This window comes from Abramis brama (genome assembly GCF_963993115.1).
Source record: "Abramis brama genome assembly, chromosome: 19".
NCBI lineage: Eukaryota > Metazoa > Chordata > Actinopteri > Cypriniformes > Leuciscidae > Abramis > Abramis brama.
In genome coordinates, this window is record NC_139981.1 from 18,338,229 (window position 1) to 18,365,312 (window position 27,084).

Sequence of the window (27,084 nt, forward strand, 5' to 3'; positions counted from 1 at the left end):
TATTCACAGCCCATCTCACACTGTCTCTCTCACCATGGTGAATCTCTCCCTCTGGCAGACCATACAGATGTGCTGTTTGTGGTCTGGGATCCAGTCCTTGCGGTCAGGTGTTTTCTCCGGAGGGGTGAAAGGTGTGGCCAGCTGCCGGATCCTCTTCTCACTGGGACGTCTCTCACTGGAGGGTGTGTGCATGGGTGTGCTGCCTGAAAAATAAATGTGTGCAAACATGACTTCAAAACTAAACTATGGGGTCATCATAGAATAATTATAACAATAAGCATCTCCAGTGTACTGGATTTAGCAAGTCTGTAATTAGCAAGACTCTTATGGAGTAAATATTCTTATGAATGTGCTTTCTGTGTGAACGGCCCCTTAAAGGAATAGTTCACTTCAAAATGAAAATTCTGTCATCACTTACTCACCCTCAAGTTGTTTCAAACCTGTATGAATTTCTTTCTTCTGCTGAACACAAAATAAGATATTTTGAAGAATGTTAACCAAACGTTGATGTACCCCATTGACTTCCATAGAATTTTTTTCCCTACTATGGAAGTCTACTATGGAAGTCAATGGGGTACATCAACTGTTTGGTTACCGACATTCTTCCAAATATCTTCTTGTGTGTTCAGCAGAAGATTCCAGATTCAATCCAGTCGGAGGATATCAAATGCGTTTGATATTTTGAGCCGATTTTAGAACACACGCAGCATCCGAAATAGAATACTTCCCTATTATACAGTATGCAAAAAAACAGTACACCAACAGAGAAGTATGCCAGAATACGTAGTATGCAAAAAACAGTACGTGAAAATGATTACCCAGGTGAACTACTACTAGAGATTTTGAAGTGCGCATTCAATGGACAGTTAGCATCGACTTCTCCAGATTGTAAATCGGGGCAAAAATCATGTAGTGTTTTCCAGCACTTAGGAACGACTTGAGTTTGTTAGTGTGATGCTCAGTTGTTAAGTGCATGATGCCCAGTCTAAAATGGTGCCTAAAATCTGTCCCAATTTCAAATGGTGTGTATGTATTCCAGCCTTTAATGCCAAATACTGAACTATTTTACTATTACCAGTAATTAAAAGCTAGATGTCCCCCCAGTGCCGTTACATGCTAAATGGGGTGTGGCTAAGAAAGAAAAGGTGTGGTCAATGAAAGAGGTGTGGCTTATACCTGTTGATGGAGGAGGGGTGTGGCTTGGAGAAGATGGGCAGCTCTCCTGGGCTGGACACTGCAGAAATGCATCCTGCAAACTAATGACAGAATCTGAGACAGAAGAAGAGAGGGAGAACAGAGGTGCAATGCTTTATACAATGATCTCAAATCTGTAATAACACAAAGAATGGACATAAATGTTTGTTTTCAGCTAGCAATATAGCAATGAATTGATCCATTGCTCCAACTCACCAGAACGCGACCACTCTCTGGGTGCATAAGGAAAATCAAGAGCCTTCCTGGCATAATCTGCCAGTAGGGTGTCAATGTCTTGGTTTGAGATGCCAGCGTCCTGAGCCGGAAGAAGGCTCCGTAGAGTGCTGATGGCAATGGTGGCCCAGTCTACCTTCAGATTCATCAGTAGCTGCTCCAGCATGAGAAGCGGATCAGACAGCAGGGAAAAATAATCCTGACGAGATGCTTGCGGCAGAGTCAGTAGAACCTGCGACAGGTACATATTGTTGTGTCGAGAGTATTTCTTTTGGTAACTGAATCTGTGTTATTTGATTAGGTCAAACATTGTTACCTTTGAGCCAAGGTGCAGGGCATGGATGTGGCGTCTCCGAGCAAGAGTCATCTGACTCTGGAAGTGTAGGGTGAGGTAATCTGACAGGAAATGACAGGCAGCCAATCCAGGTCTTCGATCGAGGGCTTGCTCACTAACCTCCAAACCCATCGAATCAGAAAGAGCTTCCAAAAGCTGGGTACAGAGAGAGTCTTTTTTTCGCAATCTATTTTGTTTGGATAAAGCTTTACAAAGCAAATCACGGAGTCAAATTGCATTTAGCTGCAAAATATTCAACTTCACAGACAATTTCATATCTATTCATATGGAATATACACTACCGTTCAAAAGTTCAGATTGTTTTTTTTTAAAGAAAGTTATACTTTTATTCAGCAAGGATGCATTAAATTGATCTTAAGTGACAGTAAAGACATTTAAATTATAATGTAATAAAATATTTCCATTTCAAATAGATGCTGTTCTTTTGGACTTTCCATTCATCAAAGAATCCTGAAAAAAATGCATCACAGTTTCAACAAAAATATTAAGCAGCATGTTGAAACTGTTTAAACATTGATAATAAGAAATGTTTCTTGAGGACCAAATCATGTAACACTGTAAATTCAGCTTTGCCATCACAGGAATAAATTACATTTTTAAAATATATTAAAATAGAAAACAGTTACATTAATAATATTTAATATATTCCTGTTTTACTGTATTTTTGATCAAATAAATGCAGCCTTGATGTGCATAAGAGACTGCTTTTAAAAAACATTAAAAAAGCCAATAGACCCCACATTTTTGAATGGTAGTGTTCAATATGCTTTCATGTGGATCATATGGAAGGCCCAATTTGGGTCCAAGTCACTGACAAAGTAAAAACAGTTTTAACTAAGTTTTTCAACTTAATACAGATATAGGGTATTCATATGTTTCTATACAAAAATTGAAGCCAAGAGAAATCATAAAATATACATACCTGAAAAGCATCTTCTGTGTAATTCTGTTCTAGGAGGAATAGCAGGTGTTCGGTCTGTAGCTGCATTCGAGACTGATCAGAAACTGAATACAGCTGCACCCACTGGCCACACAACTCAAACTCCTGAGAACACACAAACTGATCATTCGTATTATAGGCCTTTTTTACTAGAATCGGAAATGATGTCACTGCACAGGGTACAAGTTAGTTCCACTCTGGGTCTGCACCTATTGTATTAGCATGCTATTATCTAAATAACACTTTTGATATAAAGAGCTGCAGATATTCAGCAGGGACACTGTATCTTACAAGGAAGCATAACAGGTTACTGAAATCCGTAACCTCCTCCATTTCACCCAAATTCACTCTAATCTCCTGTTTTATACTCTAGAAAGCATTTTGGTCTTATGTAAACAGCTGCAGACATACAGCAGAGTCACTAAAGTTCAAATTTCATAACCTCTTTTATGCTCCCTTGTTGAATTCATTGACCAGATTCGAAAAGTTTTCACACAGAGTACAACAATGCAGTCGCACCAAAAACACACATAGAATGACATAAATTACTTAATATTAGTGCCACCATTTAGAATTAAACAAACTAGCATTTGTGATGGCCTGAAGCCGGCTCAAAATATAGTAATATAGTGATATAGATATATAATATATTGAATATAGTCCTGGGTCTTCGTCACAGTTGTGGGATTTTCAGCACCACAGCAGTTCAAACATTTTCTAAATATTTAATTCGAACAAAGACACCCAAACTTAAACTTGTTAGGCTCGGCCAATTGTTGTTATTGGAAATAAGTTTACTCTGCAAGCACCAATCTGGAAGCCAGAAACACAAAACTGTGGAAAAGGCTAATTAATCTCCACGTATTGTTGGTACAGTCGAGTCAATATACTACAATGTAAACATAATTTAGATGCAACCAGACATCTCAGTCGTAGCTCTGAGTGATGCCCAAATCAAAGATTGTTTTATTTTAATGGTTCTATAATCTCACCCTGGCCTCCAGCATTAAACTGAAGACAGATTCAGGATCCTTTGTAGACTTCTCCCTCAACTCCTGCCACGTCTCACATGGCAACGGTAGCTCCAAACTCAGCATCTAAACAACAGAACGATGTCATCAGACAACTTCTAAAATATGGCCATTACAGTTGTGTGCATAAACTTGCACTGATTGCAATCTGAAAATAAATCAGTAATTTAAGCTTTTGTCTGGAGCTTATAAACACAGACAGAAGATGACATGGTATAATCTTTCTTGTTGACATGCTGACATGTTTATGCACATCAAAGTGTCAAAGATTTTCTTTAGTTATTGCAATATAAAATATAAGCAAACTGCTAAACAGAGAATTCCTTTTGCCACAAGAGTAAATAAGGTTTCAGTAGAGAATTGCTGTGTCAGACTGACCCGCTGGTACATGTCCAGCTCCTGTTTCCTCTGCTGAAGCTGCTCTCGGAGAGGATCCTGGGTGTTCTGGTCACTGAGACAGAATTGCAGCAACTCTAAACAGTGTTGTAAAGGCCATCGGTCCAAACCCTGCAGAACCACACGTCCACGCAGCTCCCAGTCCCTTACACGAAACAACTGCTCCACACCGCTGCTTTCTTTACAAAAAGACATAGTTACCTGTTAAACTTCCTCTTTTATGGTCTTGTCAAAGACTGTCTGAATTTTTTTTTTGATTATTTATGGGACAATACCCACCAGAAATATATTTTCAGGGGCATTTTGTACCTTCAATGAATATTTTTAACACAACATAATTGTCAAATACTGAATCAACTGATTTAAATGAATTCTCAATCTGAACAATTACCTACAAAATAAAAGATGTTGCAAATAATGCACGTGATATCATAACAATCAAGGCGTTTTTCCCAAATCAAAAGACACTTTTATTAGCTGCAAATTTAAAGTATATTTTCTAAACATGTCAAAACTGCAAAAAAAGACTTCTCTCTGGTAATGTATGCAGGCCTTCTCCTATCATTTAGTCTAGTTAAACCCTGCCCTTGCAAGCTCGCCTCCATCTGCCTCCATATGAGTGCCACACCCACATCTCAGCATCCAATCAACAACCAGTGCATAGAACCAAGTCCTCGCTCTATAGATTTTCTTTTTTGATAATCCATTTACATCACAATATGGATGAAAAGATGTCCCTACTTCAGTTTTATTGCGACTTTAACATCACCCACATAAAAGATATTGAATAAAGACAATGCAGACAAAAAGAATAAAGATACCTTGCAGTTGCAGGTCACTAAAATGTCACAAAACCCACAATAGAATAGACTAGGCATTTTTTTTCCTTGAAATTTTACATACAGTATCTGAGGTATTTTGTCACATTTAATCCCAGATTCTGTTGCAGGTACTGTAAATCTGAGAGGAATCTTACCTTGCAGAGCAGTGCATGCCAGTAGTTTGTCCCGGAGGGCCCCCTCCTGGCTGCAGGGTTGTGCATAAAGCTCTAGGAGCTCTAGGGCTCTATTCAGATCACCAACATTTAGGGATTGCTGGAATGCTTCAGCAGCCATTGCTTGCGCTGCATTGCCCTGCAGGCCAGAAAACAGCATTCCCACAACGGGCTTCCCACAGAGAGCCAGCCCAAGACCCTCTTCTGCTTCCAACGAGACCCCCAGAACTGGCTCAGCCATGGACCGGAGGTACATTCTCAGGATCGGGAAGTTTTTAAGCAGGGCTTCCCCTTCTCTTGCGATCTGGTCTCCGTCCAAAACTGCTTCTTTACGTCCAGATCCGCGAAAATATGAAGGCAAGCCTGACCAGCCAGAGGAAGTTGCCCGGATCACGCCACCCCGACTGGCGCTGAGGCAGGCCAGCGCGGCAACAAGGGGGGAACGGGACTTCAGAAAAGACAGCGCAGATGGAGTGAGGAGAAAAGAAGAAGGAGGACATGAAGATGGTGAGGGTGGAGAGGTGGAGAGGATTGTGGATGTAGCAGATGTGTCCTCCAGTGAGACCTCAGACTCAGAGCTAGGGTCAGAGGATGTGGCAAGGTCAGAGAGGTCAAGGGAAGGGGCGCACTCCTGAGCGTGCTGCTGGAAAATTGAGGCAATGCTGGCCGGGCAGAACGCCCCGCCGTTGAACCCTGCAATCCTCGGTTGCCCCTGAGAAAAGGTCATAGCCCTAGAATCCCAGAGAGGGAGAGTTTCACAGCAGCGCTGAACTATAACCTGTTGCACACTCAAACGCAACTGCTCCTGCTGCAAGAGAGAAAGAACCCTGCAAAGAGAAAAGAATATGACTGATGATAAATATTTTTACATTTGTAAAGTCCAGCACTTTCAGGAAAGACAGATCCTTCATTACCTGTCAGGTGACACCTGTCTGTCGAACAGAAGGAGAGAGAGGAGCTGGGTAGGCGACTGAAGCAATAGTAAAAGAGGATTTCCCAATTTCACCTCCATGGATTGATCTGAGATCAGATCACAAATATCAGACTCAGAGCTCCTAATACTTTATGGACATTGCTTTTTAATAATTCTGTTTATTAGAATGTTTGGTCTTACCCTCGGACCATAAACTGCGCACCAGTACTGAAGCCAACACGTTGACGTAATCAAGGAAGTTGCGTATGTAATCTGGTCTGCCAGGGGCGCTGTCAGGCTCAAACGGGCAGAGCTGGTCCAGATATTGCAGGAGTTGTTTCATAGCAGTTCGTACTGGGTGGGAATCCAGTTCAGACTGCTTGAGACCAGCCTGTTCGGCCAGCGCTGTCAGGAGAGAGTTCCCCGCCAGAGCGTCTACTACATGGGAACAAAAGATGACAAAATGAATAAATTAAATTCAAAGGGGACACGCCATAGAAAAAAAAAGAATTAAAAAGCCCCTCCCATTTACTGAAAATAAGCTGCAAAACATCAAATTTTTTGAGTCAATGTAAATCTATGTCAGAAAAAGGGTTACTAAGGAAACACTGAGGGTTTTCAGTGTGCCATAAAGTTTCAGGGCATGCTGAAACAAGCACAAAAACAATGGCTAGCTCACTTTGCTAGTACCTGAGGTGTTGGTGGCAGAGGTCAGGGTTTGAAGCGTGACCTCTAAACGCTGATTCAGGTTTAGACGAGAGGCGATACTCTCTTCCGTTAATGTTAAATCACAAGACAGCAGCACTTCCTGGGCACTACAGCCAAAGGGGCAGTAAACAGCATTCTCCTCTCCATTACAATCTAGAGAGAGTAAGACGTTAAAATAAAGATGTTATATAAGGAATAACTAAAAAATATGTATGTGCGGATGAGTGTGAATACTTCAGACCTGTTTTACTTGTGCCTTTGCTGACGGAGGTTCTGTTAAGGACCTTGCTGATTTGTTGCAGTACTGAAGGAAAGCCTCTAATACCGTTGGCGTGAGGAACCTTTGCATCAACTCGTACACCTGCAGTGGGAAAAATATATGTAAAATAAGTCAGGGCTCAGCAATAAGGATGGCCCAAATAAAGCTGATTGATGTAATCTCACCTCTGGCCTCCAGAAAGATGTTGAGTCTTCTCTCTGCAGTCTCAAGCAGCTGCCGAGAAGTTTTCCACAGTTGGCAGTGACAGCAGGCGAGGTCAAAGGCCGCCATAGCTGCAGGGCTAAATTCCTCCACCAGGGGTCGTACGAGGTCAGGGGAGTCTATAGAGCACTGGGACAGCCAGTAGCTGTCCTCTAGACAGGGTATCGGCCGGCTTGGGGTACTAAGCAAACGTTCAGCCACATCAGAAATGGAATAAAAAGCCATGCCTGAGGAAAGAAAAATAACAAGGGGGTCTACAGACATCCTTAATTCACAATAACATGGCCCACTTAATTCTTAAAGGGGCATTTCACCCATTTGAACATTGTTTTTTATTTAAAGTGGGTCATATATGTAGTTGATATGTAAAATAAATTTTGAATTTGGTGCCTTTGTGACCGAGGAAAGACAAAAAATAACTTCAGGACGCATTTGTATGAAAGACAACAACTCCCACAATGCACCACATTGCACAGCTCCGCAAGCCACTCCCACTAATCCAGAAAGCGCATATCTGCCTATAAGAGAAATCACTCTTCCGTCTACAAGGCTAGCTACCACCAGAGCTTGAAATTAATTTCACATTCACACGAAATGTCTAGTTAGTTGGCGAACTCATTAGTGCATTACTCCTCGTTTGTATTTCTTTCGAAAAGGTGAATTATTGCATGGTACCTGGATGTTCAGTCAGAACATATGCGGTGCGAAACTAGGATAGTTCACAACACAAACGTCTGTGTCCTCGTCTGATTCAGAGATTTCGTCCAGGAGAAATTGTCATCGTTGAAATTCTTTGCCGCAGACGGACTCTATCTCTGTGTTCGTAGTTGCATCTGACAGTCTATGAGTTGCATAGTGAGATCTCCGGCGCCACCAGTCCGCCCTAACTCGAGCCAGTCCGGGCTCCTCGTCCGCGGCAGGCAGGTCTTCTGCCTCGGCTGCTCTTCGCTATAATCCGGCTTGTAAAGGTAGCCACAAACACCTGATTCAAGCATCAGACTTCCGAAATCCTCTTCTTCTATATCATATTGAGTACTCTCCTCCGCTATTGTCATAACTTTACATCTGTCTCCACAGCGCCTGTTAGCTTAGCTTCAAACAAGATGGAGGATATTGCTTTCAGTTTCAGAGAGTAAAGTCCCACCCACTGATCTGTAATAGGTCTGTAGCGTGAGCGGTTCCTGCCCCCTGGGAAAGATGAGGAACTAGTGCTTGTAGTCTCAACAGAAATCCCCCCCTCTTACACTTCCTCCTACAATGACGCAAAATGACGATTTTTGCGTCATTGTAGGAGGAAGTGTAAGAGGTAAATAACGGATTTCTCCCGTCTCAGGGGAAAATGAGAGAGTGTTGCACGACCATTCAATAGTATGACTGGGTTTCTAACAATGCAAAGCTTAATGCAAATGGGTGAAGTGTCCCTTTAAGGGGTTGGCCTTAAGAAGTCTGTGGTATTTTCTCTTTAGATTCATAAATGTGTGTGTGTGTGTGTGTGTGTAATACCTGCAGCTGCTGCGCTCCCAATACTCTTAAGTGTGAATCTACTGCTGCTGCCCATTCTGGTCCTGCCCACTGGAGCAACAGCCACTGTGCTTATACCCTCTGAAGACGAGGACGATGAAGAAAGTGACTGGCTTTCTATCTTCTGTTCCACCTGAGCCAGCTCGTTCAGAACCTCCCGGTACCGGTCCATAAAGACCAGTTCACCTGCACACTCAGAGTTCTCCAAACCATACATCGCAATCACCTAATAAACAAACATAACACATACACACGCCATTTAAAAAGCCCAAAAACATGGATCTGAACTAACACTGACTAATGAGCAGGCCCACACAGAATAAGATTGTGCTAAAAAAAATATTTTTAACATATTTACAATGTCAATAGACAGTGACTTCAACATAATTGGAATGACATCATTAGTTAGTTAATTGATTATCCTTTATTGTCTCACTTAGGAGAATTTTTCTTGGTCAATCGAGAGAGCAGGTCAACACACAACAATCCACCATGCAGTCACACTTCATCCATACAACCCAAAACATAACATTTCCAAATGACATTTACAATTCTAATACACTATACCTACACCTAAGACATTACACAATAGCCAACACATTCCACGACATCTAACCTCACCCACACATACCAATAATTACTTATTATTCAATAATTTTATTGATAATGGAATTAGAGAGAATTTATACCTATTCAACTTACATGTCGGTACCCTATATCTCCTGCCCGAGGGTATCAGCTCATACTCCTTATAAAGAATATGGCTTGGATCGCCAATCATTTTAAGGCTCTGCTTCTTTACAGACCTCTCAAAAACCTCACCATCATCTCTGACATCATATCTCACCTGCTGGGCCTCTATGTTGTTGCCTCTGCGTATGCATGCGATGAGGAGAGACTCGGGAGGGGAGAGCATCGCAGGAACCAGCCAGCTGTGAGGTCCACCACACGGACACGCTTCACTTCCACGGCAAGCGGCTCCAACACACACACCACCGTCTGCAAGGCAGCATGACCAATTATCAACATTAGTATTTAGCCATGATGTGGTAAGGAAGCTTTTGTAGGTGTGTGTGTGTACTGACCTGAGGTGCTGGTGCTGACCTCCCCGTTCTGTCGTTCACATGAGACGGGACGTTCAGAGCGATGCCGGTGGTTTTTTCTCCTCCTCCGTACGCCTGAACTGCTGCCGCCACTACCCTCGCGTTTCAGAGGAAGTGCCGGGCTGGGGAGTGGAGATGGGAGGTACAAGCCATCTATAAAACACAACACACACAGACGTGAATACAAAGACTACTGTTCAAATGTTTTTTTTAATGTTTTTGAAAGAAATCATTCCAATATGCTGATTTTGTGCACAAGAAACATCATCATCAATGTTGAAAACACTTGTGCTGCTTAATACTGTGATACATTAACCATTATACATGTTTTCATGATTCTTCAAAAGTTCAAATGAACAGCATTTATTTGAAACAGAAATCTTTTTTTGTAACATTATAAATGTCTTTACTGTCAAACACACAGTAAGAATGTCAAAATCCTACATAAAACTGCTCACCATTCCCATTGCCATTGTTACTAGTAACAATCTGCAGTCTCCATTGGGCCTCTGCTGTGTATTTAGACAATCTCTGTAACCGGGCGCTGAATGTTTCCGCAGTAACAGAACATCCCAGACTCTCTGCCAACTCCACATCGGCCGCAAGCGCCCTGCCGTCCTCCTGCCCGACCCCACACACACCCTCCAAGCCCTCCCTCACCAGCCGTAGAATCCGCTCCATCACACTCAAATCCACCAGAAACCCCCGACACCCTGATGTCAGGTGGCCCAGTTCAGGGTTTATCTGATCAGACTCTCCATCCTGGACCTCTTCCTTCAATCCCTCCATCTTTCCAACATTTTCTACTTTTAAGATGCTCTCAGCCATACTCACACCTTTGGTACTGTCTGATTTTATTCTCTCTGTGTCTGGTTGGGCTTCTGGGCCGGTGCTAGACTGATCTGCTTGTGGGCTGAAGTCAGTGTCAGACAGGAAGAGGAGGGAGAAAATGTTCTCCAAGAGCTCCAAACGGAATAATGCCGGAACAGCTTCAAGGTACAGCTGACATTCTGATAGGTAGTGCTGTAACAAATCGGAGCATCCTGGGAAGAGTAAGAAATTAAAGGGAAGAGCAAGGATGAAATCACATTTTGTTTGTCCATTCTCTTATAAAAACTAAACAGAAAAAAAAAAGTTATTTAGCAAAAAGTGGTACAATGATGTATGTACTGAATAATTACCGAATTCCTGCACCATGGCATTTAGTAAATCATCGAAACCATAATAAATAAATACAAATAATGCAATGAAATGTTTTTGTTAATGTATTTAAAAATAATTACAAAATTAATAATGTAAAAATAAATAAAGCTATAAATAAAAAAGAAACACACTACCAGTCAAAGTTTGGACACACCTATTAAATCTTTCACTATTGCCCACATTTTAGAACAATGAATTCATAAAAACTATGAAATAACACAAATAAGAGTATGGGAAGTATGTAGTTAGCAAACTTTTGGTGATTAAATAATATTTTTGCTCACTTAATGTGAAAATTAAATGGAAAGATCATATTAAATTCACTCTAATGTATGAAAGTTTTTAAACTGGTATAGTGTATATTATCACAAGCTTATTAAGGTTGATCTAACAAGTTTTTGTTTCCTAGAGGAAAAAAGCAGCGGTCACCTTCAGCTGGCTCCTCCCCCTGTCCCGCCTCTGTCTGCTGCTGATGCCGAGGCTCACAGTCCAGGCAGCCGGTATGCATGTGTGCGTTCACACAGATGGCGTACAAGGCATACTTCATGGCACAGAAGCCTTGAAACAGAGTGATGATTCGCTGGACAGAGCAGTTGGGTGAGTCCACTAATGAAGGATTTCCTACAAATGAGAAATAAATATTAATAATTTTAATGTTCAGCAGATGTGTGTGAATTTAAATGAACCCCCTGTGACAGCATGATTCTTTTACCTGTTCTTTGCAGTAGTTCAAGCACCTTGTGCTCCTCGAACTTGGCAAGGGGTGTCAGGCAGTGCAGCACATACAGTGCAGAGTGATGGTCCAGCATGTGTAAGTGACTCAGCAAGGATTCATGGGATATCCCTCTGTGTAAGTATGCATACCAGTGAACAAAAAAAGAACATACTCCACCATTCAAAAGTTTGGGGTCAGTAAGGTTTTTCTATTCCACAAAGAAGCATTAAATTGATCAAAAGCGACAGTTAAAGGGTTAGTTCACCCAAAAATGAAAATTCTGTCAGTAATTACTCACCCTCATGTTGTTCCAACCCTGTAAGACTTTCGTTAAGGTAAGAAAGGTAAGCCATTCATTTTGCGGCATTGGTAAGGCACTTTTACGTTTTCTCATTGGTTTCTCACGATTTGGACATCCAGGAAATGCACACTTTAGAACCATTTTAAACACTACATCGAGACCCATCTGCATCATCTTCTCAGTTCTCGCGCATGCTTCGTGGCGCTCTCGTGAACTCACGTCAGAGACCCAAACGGAAGAAAATGAATAGTTGAATAAAGTCGTTATTTTTCTTTGTTTTTGCGCACAAAAAGTATTCTAGTTGCTTGATAAACTTAAGGTTGAGCCACTGTAGTCACTATTTTAACGATGTCTTTACTATCTTTTCTGGGCCGGTAGATGCAATTACCGAGCAGCCTATGAGGAGTGAGAAAGCTCTCAGATTTCATCAAAAATATCTTAATTTGTGTTCCGAAGATGAACGAAAGTCTTACGGGGTTGGAACAACATGTAGGTGAGTGATTACTGACAGAATTTGACTAACCCTTTAAGGCATTTATAATGTTACAAAAGATTTCTATTTAAAATAAATGCTCTTTTGAACATTCTATCTATAAAAAAAATCCTGAAAAAATATAAAATGTTTTCAACATTGATAACAACAAGAAATGCAATCATATCAGCATATTAAAATGATGTATTAGATAAATCATTTTAGAATGATTCCTGAAGGATCATGTGACACTGAAGGCTAGAGTAATAATGGCTGCTGAAAATTCAGCTTTGCCATCACAGGAATAAATAAAACATTGTATTGAGAAAACAGTTATTTTAAATTGTAATAATATTTCACAATATTGCCATTTTTACTGTATCAAATAAATGTAACCTTACCTTGGTGAGCATAAGAGGCTTCTTTTAAAACATTTTAAAATCTTACCGACCCCATACTGACCCCAAACCTTTAAACTGTAGTGAAGGTGAACAAATAGCTATTAATCTATAATGGGAAATGATTTTTATGTGAAAATGTACAACAGTGTTTTAACTCACGGATTGTTCTGATCGCACCATTCCAATACAGCAAGTCGAGAGGACAGAGTGCAGGCTAACTCACTCAATACTGAATCAGTGGTCTGGGGCTACAGAGAGAAAGAAAGAAAGGCTTACTCATTCATTTACATAAACTAATGTGTAATCATTCACATATGACACATAAATAAACATATATAAGAAAAAAAGACAGAAAAAATATATCATATATCCCCAGGCCACAGCTTTGAAATGGAGACAAACTAAATGCTCACAATCAAGAGTGTTGCATGTGCAAACACAACATTTAGAAGTGCAAGTCATGATCACACCTCAGCTGGAGGGGATTTTTGAAGTATATGTTCTTGTAACTTTAGGATTATTATATAAACATTTTCAGGAATTGAAAGCCTTTAAAGAAGGTTATTTTAAACAAAAAATGACTAAATCTAGCTGACATTGCCATTTTCAGGCAGTTTTTTATTTTATTTTTTATTATTAACAATGTTGTGTTACCAAGATACTGGGTTGCTGATATGAATGATTTTTTAGTGTTTACTGTGTAGCTGGTCAGAGGCCATCATTTCTGTGCCACTATTTTTGCCACACCAATCTATTATTGTTCTATCAACTCATACAGTACATATCAATGAAATATCTGTCTTAGTGAGTTGTTCTTGGCCAGAATGATCAGCAGAATGGACCAGACTTTGTACTGACAGTCAAATATCTGGCTACAAACCTGTTGGTGATGCAGGACTCTAAGAAGGTTCTTGGCAGAATCCAGGCTTTGACAATGCGTCCAGCCCAGCAACAACAAGAGACGGGACAAAGGCTGAAACTCAGTCTGCAACAGTGTTTCCAGTTTGGAGAATTCCTCCCTTTTTATGAGATCTAAACCAGTAAGCTGCAAACAACAGAGGATGGATTATTGCAATTATACCACTAAAGGAAACTTTGAGTTGCTTTCATCTATACACTTTTACACGTTTTTTTAAAGGAAAGAAACTTTGACAAACGTTGACTAACTATACGGCAGTTGCTATGTTTACATCCAAAGTTGCGAATTTAGCTTATGCGGAAAATTGGAATATCGCAAAAATCATTTGCAAATAAAGCACTGTTTCCATCCAGTGAGTCGAAGAGAACAAATCATCATTTCCTGATAAACTGGCAATAAAAAAAAAGTTGATGCAGAAGCCACTGTGTATAATATAACAGCATATCAGATGCAGTGCAACAAGATCGGTCTGCTGGTTCTGGTGTGATGGAAACATGACGAAGAGTGCCGAAGTGATGACGTCATTTTGTAGGACAACCCGGAAGTTAGCGGCGCATGGGTTCCCTCGATCGAAAAGCAATGCATTTTCCCCATAGACTTTTGGAAAATCGCAAAAAATAAGATCTGTGTTCAACAAAGAGTTGTGACCCTAACACGTTTTGTCTATCAAGATAATATTTACAAGCTAATCCAAAATTTATACATTTTGAAGCCTAAATAAAGCCGTCAGATATAAAATGCTAACAGTAGGCTATAAACGGACTACAGCACACCAGCACACCATGGTCGCGGATCAACGTCATCATCAAGCTTCTTCAAACTTTATTTAAAAAACACGCTCGCTCATTATGATCTGCGCTGTGTATGAACCTATTTTTACAGTCTATGGTATGAACACTTATCCACTTTTTCATGAGAAATATTGCCCATTCGTTTTTTCCAAAAATGTTAGAAACTAATTTTGTTTATGCGTGCCTCTCTGAGATTTTTTTTTAAATCTTTTGTTAATGTTTTATTTATTCGTTTATTATTTTGTTAGTTTATATAAACCTTAATATTATTTTCTTTGTGATTAAGATTATTATGCCTGATCATTGTGCCCCAAATAAACTTTAAAGATTATCTTTCACTGTATTATGTTTGATTGTATGTTTGCATACCATTTGCTAATTCGCCAGGAAAAAACGCGCTTTCTCAGAAGCACTAACGTTATGGCCGTATCAATTTCCAGTCCTTTTTCTTAGACGATAGAAAAACCATAAATCGAGGAGAGAACCACTATAAATCTGGACATGAACAGTGCAGCTTAGATTCTGGTTTACTTGCCGGTATTGTAAGGGCCAGCATGAGGGACAAGGTTAATCGAGTCTTGATAAGTAAAACTAGGGAGAGATAGAGGAGTTATAATAGTGTTCTATGTATTTAAGATAACTATACAAATAATCTCTGAACAAGCATAACACAGTTAAATTCCAAACATTTAATATAATAGTTGTATATAATTATATATGTTGAATTTAAAGAGAATTGTCCAATAGCAAATGCTTATTATAATATATTATAATTAAACCATATATGTTCCCTAAATAAACCACATATACTAATTTTGTTAACATTTTCTAACGTTATATATTTTTACCTGGTAATCCACAAGCCCCAATGTGAGAGCCAGTGTAGTAAATTTTATCTCACATTCACATTACTGTGAGCTACCTGGAGTGTAGTTACAATAGTATACAAGTAGTATACAATAGTTTAACATTTAATTTGTGTGTCAGACAGGCAACTTACAGTGCATTAAGGCTATACATATCAGCGTGTTCTCTGGGAATTGTCCACGTTTATATAGCGAATTAAATATAGTTAACATTTACTACTAAAATAACAAAGATTAATATCATTGTTACCTAATGCCTTATACCGGTAATGCTGTTTACAAATACAATCATATTATTATAAGTGGGTAAAAGCCAAGTTCACAAATATCAGGGTGCAGGACCCACCCTTTCTATAATTATATCCAAACAAGTTACAATAAAAGTCAATAAACCAGGTATTATTTTGAATATTTTAATTAAACATTTCTCAACGTAACGTTAGCCTTTAATAAAACTGCAGCGGATCTAATCTATTAAACAGTGGCAAAGTAAACAAGCTTTTAGATATTTTAAGAGAAAGACAAAAGGTATTTTAGCTGTTGATTTGGTTATGAAAAACGCTTATTCTTGCTACTGCTAGCCTTTTTTACTCCATCTGGCACGAACCCAGAGTCTCCGCTGGGTAACATCGGACGGAAAATGGTCAAACGAGATTTCATTCGATGACTTGTGGTTGCATCTCGGGACAAAACAAAAATAACGTTATGTATATTAACTGAAAGGTAAACTTCTAAGACCGTGAAGCTGAAACGCGGGCTCGTGAGAGATTTCATGTTTGTCATGATGACGTCTAAAGTCCCCGCCAAAGGATGTAGTCCCTTTTAGCAACTTGTTAGCAACCACCGTTTTTAAGACACAATAAAGTAAAAAAAAAATCACAAGCAGGTTATAACTGGTGTGTTTTATGTCATAGATCAAAACGTGAAAATATTTAGAGGCTTTGTTAACCACAGACCTTATTTCAGGCGATTTAGCAAAAACCCATTCAAAAAACCCATAGACTTTAGGGCGAGGAAACCGGTAGTGCTAAAATGCTAACTCACTTCCGCGTTTTGGCCTACAAAGTGACGTCATAACTTCGGCACTCTATAGCTAGTGGTGATAGTGCAGAAAAAGAATGACAAATTACATTTGAATGATATACACACTTATTTGCAGGCTACTGTTTGCCTGATTGTGTACACCTACCAAGACCTGCTCTAGAAAGTGTTTTCCACTGCTCAAACACTCAAAGTAAATGGCTTTCCACACCAAACGCTTGTCACCATGACAGCACAGGCCAAGCATGACCCTTTCCAGATCAGGCAAGTCAACTAAAAGGGAATAGAGATGAGTTTCAGACATGCATCAAGAACACAAAAAATGATGTCTGATCAAAAAACAATCTAATGCAAATGGTGTGGCAACTGAGAACATTTTCGGAGGGAACTGGGACCACATGAGCAGAAGTGTTAAGTCAACAGTAAAGGAGGTGGCAAACATACCACGAACAGTCTGTTTCCTTCACTTCCTTAAAACATGACACACACGTTGAAACCAATACCAGTATTTTTGGTGGTTCAGATTTACCTTTTAAATACTTCAAATTATATTTGAGCTAGCTTTTGGTTTCAGATACAATGCTGTTCAAAAGAGTGGTGTCTTTTTAAAGAAATACATACTTGAATTAACCCTTTGGCCCTGTTTACACCTGGTATAAAAGATTAAGCATTTTGGTAGATCAGATCACAAGTGGAAGACGCTAAATACAGGGGTCAACGGGGTCTTTTGAGCTTGTCCGCTTTCATCCACTTTCAGAGGTAGTTGAAAACGAATTCGACCAGATTGCTTTCGTATTCTAGACGCTCATGTGGTCGAATGTGTTTCTACAAAAGATTGCCTACTCTCTGTCTACTGACCTAATGCATAAATATTATGGGAAGTGCGCTAGCCAGACAGGATTTAAACTTTGATGACTGAAGATTCAAGTTTGGTTTGAAGATGAAAAACGTACTAAACAATGTTCTCTCACCATTCCTGATTTCTAACACACACACTCACAACATTCAGCATGGTCTTGTGGCTATCAAAGCAGAAACGAAAGCTGCTGCTCTCCGTATGTTTTTCCATCGTCTCCTTTGCGTAAATTGCTCAAGCTTATTTTGTCCATTAGATCAAAAGATCTGAAAAACACCCATACATTTACCGACCCATAGACCCTCCCCTTGAAAAAAAAATCAGGACAGAAGTGGTCGAAAGTGGACAAAAGAGAAGGATTAAAACACCAGGTGTAAACGGGAATGTGTCTGCCTGCCTACTTGTGACATTTTCAGGTGTGGCGTAGGTCTCCAAATGCTTTTTTATCCATTCAACAAATTAGCCGCTTTTCCACCGTCAGGCCAAACCGTTCTCTTTGCTTAATAGTCCAGTCATTTTAAGCCAAAATGGGGGTCAACCTTGAACAAATTGCAACAGAAGCAAACTCAACTGATTTTGTATCCTCAATATGTCCTGAGTAAGGAATAAAAAAGCCCCGAAGAATCCCATAAGGGGAAAGTTTCGAAAAAGACCCAAATATAGCCTATTCATACGCCTATTCATATCTTTTTCTTACGTGAATAGGGTAAAAAGTTTAACCTTTAGATATCACCATGAAAATTACTGAGTTGATTACTTACATCAAGACAAACAAAAAATGTATTACAAGTTTTTTTTAATTGTTTGTTAACATAGACAAACGGTGCATAATCTAATTACGTATGTGCTGATTTGCATAAATACCACAACAGATCTAAACATTGGGTATAGCCAGGTGAAAATGTCTTGTTGAATCTTGTTGACATATAACAGTAAAATACTTAATATTAAGGTCTAAATGGAGGTATGTGTCAACAAGATTCAACAAGACATTTTCACCTGGCTATACCCAATGTTTAGATCTGTTGTGGTATTTATGCAAATCAGCACATACGTAATTAGATTATGCACCGTTTGTCCATGTTAACAAACAATTTCAAAAAACTTGTAATACAATTTTTGTTTGTCTTGATGCAAGTAATCAACTCAGTAATTTTCATGGTGATATCTAAAGGTTAAACTTTTTACCCTATTCACGTGAGAAAAAGAATGAATAGGCGTATGAATAGGCTATATTTGGGTCTTTTTCGAAACTTTCCCCTAATGGGATTCTTCGGGGCTTTTTTTCCCTTACTCAGGACATATTGAGGATACAAAATCAGTTGAGTTTGCTTCTGTTGCAATTTGTTCAACCTTTTTTCATAAAATGACTGGACTATAACCAGTTCATTCCGTGCCGATCCGGCCCAGCAGCATCTTTAATGCGTCTGTCGTTGCCTTGGTAATGCAAGAGTTTACAGACGATATGAGATGTAAATAGCGACCATTATGGAGGATGGATCATATATTTATTTTAATTTTATTATTAATTTGTATTTATGTTGCTCAAATAGCGCACTTAATCAGCTACAGAGAAACCGGTAGCCAGACAACAGACAAGTGACCAGTCCTGAGATGCGACGTCACTACATGCATTCTACTAGCATGGTTGAGCACGGTTAGCCAACCGGTTCCGGGCCGAGAGCGGTTTGTAATCGTGCCGTGTCATACCAGGCTCAAGTGTAAATATAACTGGAACTGTTCCTTGCTGTTCTTAGAACCGTTCGGCTCGACGGTGGAAAAGCGGCTATTGATCATTAACAAAACAGACAAATCTGTTACTAATGTTACAGTGTCAGGATTTGGCTACATGATTCATAGAAAAAATATGACATTATTAAGGCTACAAAATGTGATTCTTTACCTGGTTGTTTGCATGACTACAGTAAACTTATCTGACTCACCCTGTGTGTGTGGAGCCTCTCCCAGCAGTTTCTCTTTGAGCAATCTGAGCGCTGTGGAGCTGTATGCAGTCAACAGAGCTTGGCCCTGTGGCCTCAATAGACATCCCAGAATCCTCTCCTCCGTCATGAGCCCTTCTCTAGCCGACCACAATCCCTTCCACAGTGTCTCTAGCTCAGCACCTGACCTCTCGGACCCCCATGGTGCTAAGGCCAGCACCGCACACACCTCCTCCACCCATTTCTCGTTCCTCTCCTCCACAGGCACGTTCACTCTCACGGTGAGGTGCTGGATGAAGACGTCCTGTAAGGCATGGTCTCTGGAGTGGTCCGCGTGCTGAAGGAAGCTGATGAGAGAGTGGCAGAGCCGCGGCTGCTGACGGGTTAAAAGAGAACGGAAGCAGGATAGAACAGCAGCACTCAGAGGAGGAGTAGAATCACCTGGAATCTTTCCCTTTACTTCCTCAGAATACAGGAAGGCTTCATGCAGCTCCTATGGAAGATAAAGGACAAAGTGGAAGAACAAAATGAATGCAGCTCCTATGGAAGATATAGGACAAAATTGGAAGAACAAAATGAACCATTTTGGAAGTTAAAGATGGCATGAAACAAAAATTGTGAATGTTTTTTCTACCCTATTGTGACGAATAACTGAGTGAAACGGCTTCTCGTACAAGAATAAATGTAGGGCGACAGTTGGTTCAGTCCACTGGAAATGTATCGGATTGTTGGATCATTGCCATTTGCTAATTGCTGAGTGTATGTGAGTGACAGGTTGCTAGAGGGGAAGGATTAAACTCATCTGCCAATCCACCTTTTTCCTAAAGAGACTACTGCGTTTTAGATTATGGGAGGCACTTTCAGTTTGAGGAAGTTCTACTCAAAAAGACTGAAACTAATCAATTTGAATCATAAGGTTGTGCTACAAATAATCCTTATCCATCAGTTAGACTTGAATGAGCTGTAAAATTTCCTTCATGTTCAATTTTCAGACCTCATGAGAATAATGTAACGCTTGTTATTTTAATGTGACAGTATAAAAAGAATATCTATGGCAGGAGCTCTTTTCAGTCGCTGCATTCTTTTCCTCCTGATTCTTTTCTTTTTTTTGTCTTTTGTATTCCGTTGTAACAGTATGAAAAAGGACAACATATACAAAAAAATTATTACGTGCACAAATACATAATTTATAAACAAAACACTACAGCATTTCATAATAGGAATTGTCCATTTTGGTGGTTTTAAAAACCACTATCTCAACAAAGAAATTATTTTTTAACAATAGTGTATAGATCTAACAAAAGATCTGATTCTATGATGTCTATAGACTATCGAAGAGATGATACACATTTTTGTAAAATGCGCAATTGCCTAAGATTTGCAAAATCATTTATAAAAATACTTACTTATGGAATTCAATTAGCTAATGACACAAGCTTAGATGAGCATTATCTAAGATGCTTGGTTACTAAGCCAATTACTTGAAACTCTAATAATCACAAAAACACATACTGTGGCACATTTATTCATACTTTTTAATATTGATTGAAATAGAAGCACTATAATGGACTTTTTTTTCACTGGTATGGCATTTTGGCATCTCAATAAGCTTACTGCAGTGCATTCTGGGATTTCCTTCTCTACCAAGGATAGGCTACATGCAATTTTGCCATAAGGTGTAGTCACGTTTGTTGTTGTTTGTTTAATACAATAGGATTTCACGCAGCATGGAATTTCACTTGAGAGCGAAAGGTTTTGTAACGGGTTCAAGTTGGATTTGCAGCGCTGACCAATAGAAAGCTGTTTGGTTTGAAAGCGACTTCTCTGTGAGCTGTGCTTCATACATCACTACTGTACACTATTTCCAATAGCCAAGACATTTTGCCAAATGCAACCTTTAGAATTTTAGCCAAAAATAAGAATTTGTTTGTTGTTTCATTTGCAATTCGGCATTCGGGAATTTTGCAATGAAAATTATATTAGTAGATTATTACCACACAAAACTTAAAAAAAAAAAATTCGAATTAAATGTGATTTATCTCAAAGTTGGTTGGTTTGGGTCAAGAATTATAACTCTTAAACATGGAAAGGGTATTCAATATTTGTTGGAATGGAAGAAGGAGAGCAAAAAGAAAGCATTATTACATGTCTTGCTTAACCGTGCACACATGCACAACTTATAAAGTGGAACCTTCAGAGCTCAAAGGAAATAATCTGTGCTTTGTCAACATAAAGCCATAAAGTTGTTACAACAGTGTCAGGGCTGTGAAGGCAACATACAGTAGTTAGAGATAGTCCTACCTTAAGTACAGACTGTGGGACATCTTCAAGTTCCTCTAAGAGTAACAAAAACTCCAGTTCTCTCTTCACAGACCCGCTCACCTGCAGAGAAATTACCCATACTTTGAATTAGAAAAAGCAAGTGAGATGAGTGCTTCCTGATGGAAGAAGCATCAATGGGAAAATTATATCCACACACAGAAAGCACACACCTTTATTTTAGTCCGTTTCTCCAGGATTTGGAGCCAATACCAGGCCAATCTGTGAGGGCTGCCCACTGTTTCCCACCTGTGTATAAACAGAAAAATAACAGATGTGTCTCTTAAAATCTCTCAACTTTAGTTTCTTGAACTCTCTCGATAATGAGATTGAGTACCACTTATAAACATTTACCAATACAACCACAGTTTCCGCCAAAATACCATAGATATTATAAGCAACATCCACAGAAAGAGGAAAATGTATTTGTTTACATTGTTTTCGACATAGGCTCATGTGGTTTATTATGACTTGAATAAGCATTCCTGTTGACCTCTGTCAGGGTTTCACTGACCTAAGCAGATATGGGTGGGTAACGATGGCTTTAACGATGTCCCGCGGGCTTTGTGGGTCATCTCCGCGTTCGTCGCCGAGCTGACGCACGCAGGCTGCCGCGAGCTCCCACTCTCCGCGCCGCAAACACCGCGTGAAGAAACCGAAGAGCTCCCGTCTGGAGGTCTCTTCTTCACGGCCAAACGGATGCATGATAGACATTCCGATAGTTCAGCAGTCTGTTGAGGTCCACGGAAAGATTACTGGCCTCGTGTGTGTTATGAAGTATTCGACATCTAAGACTAGAGGGGGTGGAAAATGAAAGAAAATCATCACCGGTTTTGTAACCATCGTAACTGAGATAAAATCAAAAGCAAAATACAACCACACTTTTAGATAAGACATTTCCGTTTGCTGCTACACAGATATTGAAATATTAAAGTATACATGTATTCAATAGCCTAACATTCCAAAATCAACAAAATTGTACTGACTTAAGTGATTCACGTGAGAAGAAGAGCAAGAACATGTTTCTAAAGTTAGAGAAGACATGTCAGCATTTAGGCTTTTGACGACTTCCATAATGTGTTTACATTGCGATCAGTGTGATTCAAACTTTCGTTTATGTATATCAGCTGTTAAAAGTGAAATACTGACAGCAAAACAACAGACACTGCCCAGTGCCGACCTATAGTTTAGGAAATGGGGAGGGAATCGACTGCACTATCAAAATTCTGTACATCGTTTTACGCTGGTGTAGAAAAATAAGTATTTCGTTAAATTAGCACTTACGATTTGGGTTTGTCCTTCTTTATCTCGCACTAGAGATCAGCGCGTTCAAATGCGCTTCCCATCATCAGCTGTATGTGGCCATGAGAGAGCCGAGTCATGTGACTCAATCAGCTGATCCAGGAGCTGTCAGTTCAAGGGTCAAAACAATAGAAATGAAATATGGGGGTAGATGAAATTGCATCACTGTCTATGCATGTAGCCTATCACAACGGGCTGGAGTTCTAATTAAATAATAATTCTCATTTTTGGTGACATTAAGTTTCATTATTCATGTAACTATTACCAATATAAAGTCGTTTCTGTCTTCTTCTGATGTAGTCACCTGATACTTTTCTAAGCGCTGGAATGTGATAAGGAATTTTAAAAACCATTTTATAGCTATTCCTGTAGTTGATTTCCAATTCAATTTCAGTAGAAAATGTAATTCTTACACATTCTGTACAAACGATTTGATTCACTACGGTAAGCCTGTTATAGCCCTGTCAGGATGGTTTTTGCGGGAAATTGCGTATAGGCTATACATCACTCGTGCGTTTAGGAGCAATGTGTAGTGAACACACACACTCTGCAAACCACTAAAGGTCCAAAAGTTACATAATGTACCTTTAAGCAGCACAACTGATTTCAGCACTGATAATAAGAAATGTTTCTTGAGCACCAAATAAGCACATATTACAATGATTTCTGAAGGATCATGTGACACTGAAGACTGGAGTAATGATGCTGAAAACTCAGCTTTGCCATCACAGGAATAAATGACATTTTTTTCAAGACAAGACAAATGAAATAGAAGATTGTTTTGTTTGTATGCTTTATTTGTTTTGTTTTCAAATATCATTAATAGCTCAATCCAGAAGTTTAGCCATCGTTATGCTGAATCAACCATTGCAAGTGACATCAGCAAAATTGTGGACTCGATGGTTCAGAAAAACTTTGTCAACTATTTGCTCAATCAGAGAGAGAAGAAGAGCGAGTAAGTTTGGGGAAATGGACAGCATGTATATGTTACATATTCAGGTTGCATAAAGTAACAGGCAGCATCTGATGCTCATTTACAGACCAACTATGGCAGATGATTCAGACACTCGCATCTTCAATGACCTGCTGAAAAAAGAGTTTGTGATGTGGGTTCAGAGTAAAGCCGATGCCTTCAAGTAAGTTGCCTTCTGCAAGTGAAAATAATCAGGATTTACCATTGTGTAAATTGCATTTTATCATGTTTTATTCGTGACCCACAGGAATCAATAAAGCTAAACAGGACGTGCCTCTAAAGCGACCTGGAGAACAGATCGAATTTGAAGAGCAAAGGAGTGTACCAGAATATTTCACATTTTTTCCTAGACATCTCAATGGCATAAAGTGTCCAAATCACCCTGGATTCACCCCTATCTAAATATCTTGTCATGTATCTCTAAATGAAAATCGGTTAGCCTAATTATAATTAAATTGTTTTCAAAATCATCAATTGTCATTTGTGATTTTTTTTAGCATTAGAAAAAAAAATATGTAGAGCTGTTCGCTCATGACGTTTAAATGGATAGTTCACAAAAACTTACTCACCCAAGTTGTTCCAGACCTGTATGAGTTTCTTTCTTCTGATGAATTAAAAAGAAGATATTCTGAAGAATGTTGGTAACAAGACATTTGACGGCATCCATTGACTTCCATCAGTGGCTACCATCAATAGTCTGGTTACCAACATTTAAAATGTCATCTTTTTAGTTCAACAGAGGAAAGAAACTGGTTTGGAACAACATGAGGGTGAGAAAATTATGACAGAATTTTCATTTTTTGGGTGAACTATCCCTTTAATATGTATGCATGTCCACAGAGGCATTATTTGGGAATCTTTTTTTTTTTATCTTTTTTTTGTCAAAATTAATTCTGTCCTCACCTCTCTTTGAAAGCAACTGAGAGATGAATCATATCAAATCCTACATTTATTAATTTAATTCATATAAGTAAAACAAAACACATTTGCACCACCCAGAAGATCAGGGGCCTGATATATAAACCTTGCCACGCATTCATTAGGTTTATATATATATATGGCATAAATCTGGTTTATAATAGTTAACTAAAAACTAAAACCATAAAAAATGTGTTACCTATAAAATACACTTTAACTGAAATAAAATATAAAAAAATCAACCTATTTTTAGCAGCAACATTTCTCATTTTCATGTAGTTTAACTTTCACATAAAAATTAAAAAACTAATAAGAATAACAAAAACACAACTAAATTACTTAAGCTAATTTAAAATATGAATTAAAAAACTATATATAATATGTGATAATATGTAAATATGTGAGCACGGTGAAACAGAATGATATCAATTTACCCTCATATGCCACATTGAAAGGTAGGACATCTAGTGGTGAACATATGAGGCTACAGGTGTAAAAGTCACATTCTCAAAACTAAATTCACTTTGAACACACTCACAGACAAACAGATAAACCGAGACAGGCAGAAATATTCTATAAAAATACGTTTTATTTGCTTTAAATGTTTTTCATTGTCTATTTCCTTGATGCTCAGATGATGAGAGTGAGACCACAGCATATGACTTGCTCAGTCTGTTGTGTTTGTTGACGAGCAGGTGTTTCATGGCTGGATCATTGAGGTATCTATCGTGCAGTAACTGCCTTTGTATTTTCTCCTCTTTTCTGATCTTCTTCTTCTCTCTCTCTGCAGTGACCTTTTTCTCTACCAGGTTATAAATGAGAAGAAGTCCCTTCTGCTTTCTGCTGGACTTCTGGCTGATTTTGCTGCTGCTTTCAGGCTCCTGTAGGTACGTCTTTTTCGCCTTTGCGGGAGGTGGAGTAATATCTGCTGCCTGCTCTGTCTTTCTATCTTCTATCTTTGCTTGTCTTTCAGGCCTTCTCATTTCATCTTCTCTTTTTTCCGTACGTGTGACTTTTGCACTGTCTCCATCCATCTCCGTCCAAGCAAGCTTTGCTTTTGCTGGTGGTGGAGTAGCATATTCAGTCTTTCTCTCCTTTTTCATTCTCCTTTCTTGTCTCAGATCCACCTCCACTACACACCTCATCATTTCGTCATTCATTACAGGAGTTTTATCTTCAACCTCTCTCTCTTTTTTTATTGTCTCTTTCTCAGCCTTGGTATCTTGTGCAGGACTGACATCCATCCAAGCATGTTTTGGCTTTGCTGGTGGAGTTGCACCTGGAAGTTTTATAGTTGAAGAGCATTTCTGTCTCTCCTTCTTTGTCCTTCTCCTTTCAGGTGGACACTCTTGCTCCACCTCAGCTGGTGCCATCTGAACCATCAGTGGTTCTGCCACAGTGGAGAAAGATATTTCCTCCTCAGCAGGTGGAGTGAGATGCCAAGGTGCTTCCTGAACCATCAGTGTTTCTGCCACTTCAGTGAAGTAGCTTGGCAATTCTTTTTCAAGTTCTTCAAACTGAGCCATCAATGGTTCTGCCACAGTGGAGAAAGATGGCAGTATTTCCTCCTCAGCATGTGCCTCTTGAACCATCAGAATTTCTGCCCCTTTAGTGGAGGAACATGGCGATTTATTCACCTCATCAGGGGGAGTTTCCTTTTCAGCCATCAATGGTTCTGCCACAGTGGAGAAAGATGTCCATGTTTCCACCTCATCTGGTAGAGGGTGTTGCGGTGCCACCTGGATCAGCAATGGCTTCGCCACTGTGCAGGAACGTGGAAATTTTTCCACTCCGGCATGTGGAGTTTGGGATTCAGGCTCCTCCACTCGAATCATCAGTGGTTCTGCCGCACTGGAGAAATCTAGCAATATTTCCAGCTCAACAAGAGAGTCCTCGAAGTCCATCTCTTCCTCCATGTCTGTATCTTCTGGAGGTCTCTGGATGGGCTCCTCCTGAATGCTGCTACATCCTAGGTTGCCATCACTGCACTGTCTTGACAAGTGGTGTCTTGGCAAGAAGAAGCTAAAGCATCCAAAAAGTTTGCTCAGAAATGTCATTTTCACAATGGATCGCAATTGATCACAATGGATTGACAATTAGGCACTTATCCAAAAATCCAATATCACTAGCAAAAATCAATTCTCTGATATGTCTGCTACTCTGATATGTCTGCTATGATACCTCTGCAGTAGATTGA

The 27,084-nt window shown here is 39.5% G+C and overlaps 1 protein-coding gene and 1 long non-coding RNA gene across 3 annotated transcripts in view; one reads left to right on the top strand and one right to left on the bottom strand.

Moving 5' to 3' along the window:
- zfyve26 (zinc finger, FYVE domain containing 26) overlaps window positions 1–23,087 on the bottom strand; it is a 31,931-nt gene extending 8,844 nt beyond the window's left edge. For both annotated transcript variants that reach the window (XM_084092587.1, XM_084092586.1), the window contains exons 1-27: window positions 22,979–23,087; window positions 22,209–22,488; window positions 21,868–21,943; window positions 21,677–21,757; window positions 19,379–19,868; window positions 16,728–16,852; window positions 13,843–14,007; window positions 13,122–13,210; window positions 11,786–11,919; window positions 11,503–11,694; window positions 10,329–10,913; window positions 9,853–10,023; window positions 9,615–9,766; window positions 8,750–8,993; window positions 7,210–7,473; window positions 7,007–7,126; window positions 6,748–6,918; window positions 6,259–6,495; window positions 6,059–6,164; window positions 5,127–5,971; window positions 4,133–4,329; window positions 3,716–3,820; window positions 2,706–2,828; window positions 1,745–1,918; window positions 1,411–1,660; window positions 1,177–1,269; window positions 34–203 (exon numbers count right to left, since the gene is read on the bottom strand). In XM_084092587.1, the coding sequence (XP_083948713.1) occupies window positions 34–203; window positions 1,177–1,269; window positions 1,411–1,660; window positions 1,745–1,918; window positions 2,706–2,828; window positions 3,716–3,820; window positions 4,133–4,329; window positions 5,127–5,971; window positions 6,059–6,164; window positions 6,259–6,495; window positions 6,748–6,918; window positions 7,007–7,126; window positions 7,210–7,473; window positions 8,750–8,993; window positions 9,615–9,766; window positions 9,853–10,023; window positions 10,329–10,913; window positions 11,503–11,694; window positions 11,786–11,919; window positions 13,122–13,210; window positions 13,843–14,007; window positions 16,728–16,852; window positions 19,379–19,868; window positions 21,677–21,757; window positions 21,868–21,943; window positions 22,209–22,408 (5,559 nt within the window). In that variant the 5' untranslated portion in view covers window positions 22,409–22,488; window positions 22,979–23,087. The remainder of the gene's footprint in view (window positions 1–33; window positions 204–1,176; window positions 1,270–1,410; window positions 1,661–1,744; window positions 1,919–2,705; window positions 2,829–3,715; window positions 3,821–4,132; window positions 4,330–5,126; window positions 5,972–6,058; window positions 6,165–6,258; window positions 6,496–6,747; window positions 6,919–7,006; window positions 7,127–7,209; window positions 7,474–8,749; window positions 8,994–9,614; window positions 9,767–9,852; window positions 10,024–10,328; window positions 10,914–11,502; window positions 11,695–11,785; window positions 11,920–13,121; window positions 13,211–13,842; window positions 14,008–16,727; window positions 16,853–19,378; window positions 19,869–21,676; window positions 21,758–21,867; window positions 21,944–22,208; window positions 22,489–22,978) is intronic.
- An 821-nt stretch (window positions 23,088–23,908) lies between these two features.
- On the top strand, window positions 23,909–24,506 carry LOC311070079. The gene is made up of 3 exons (XR_014603615.1): window positions 23,909–23,951; window positions 24,037–24,132; window positions 24,217–24,506. It is a non-coding gene; the product is annotated as an uncharacterized lncRNA (long non-coding RNA).
- Window positions 24,507–27,084: the final 2,578 nt, after the last annotated feature.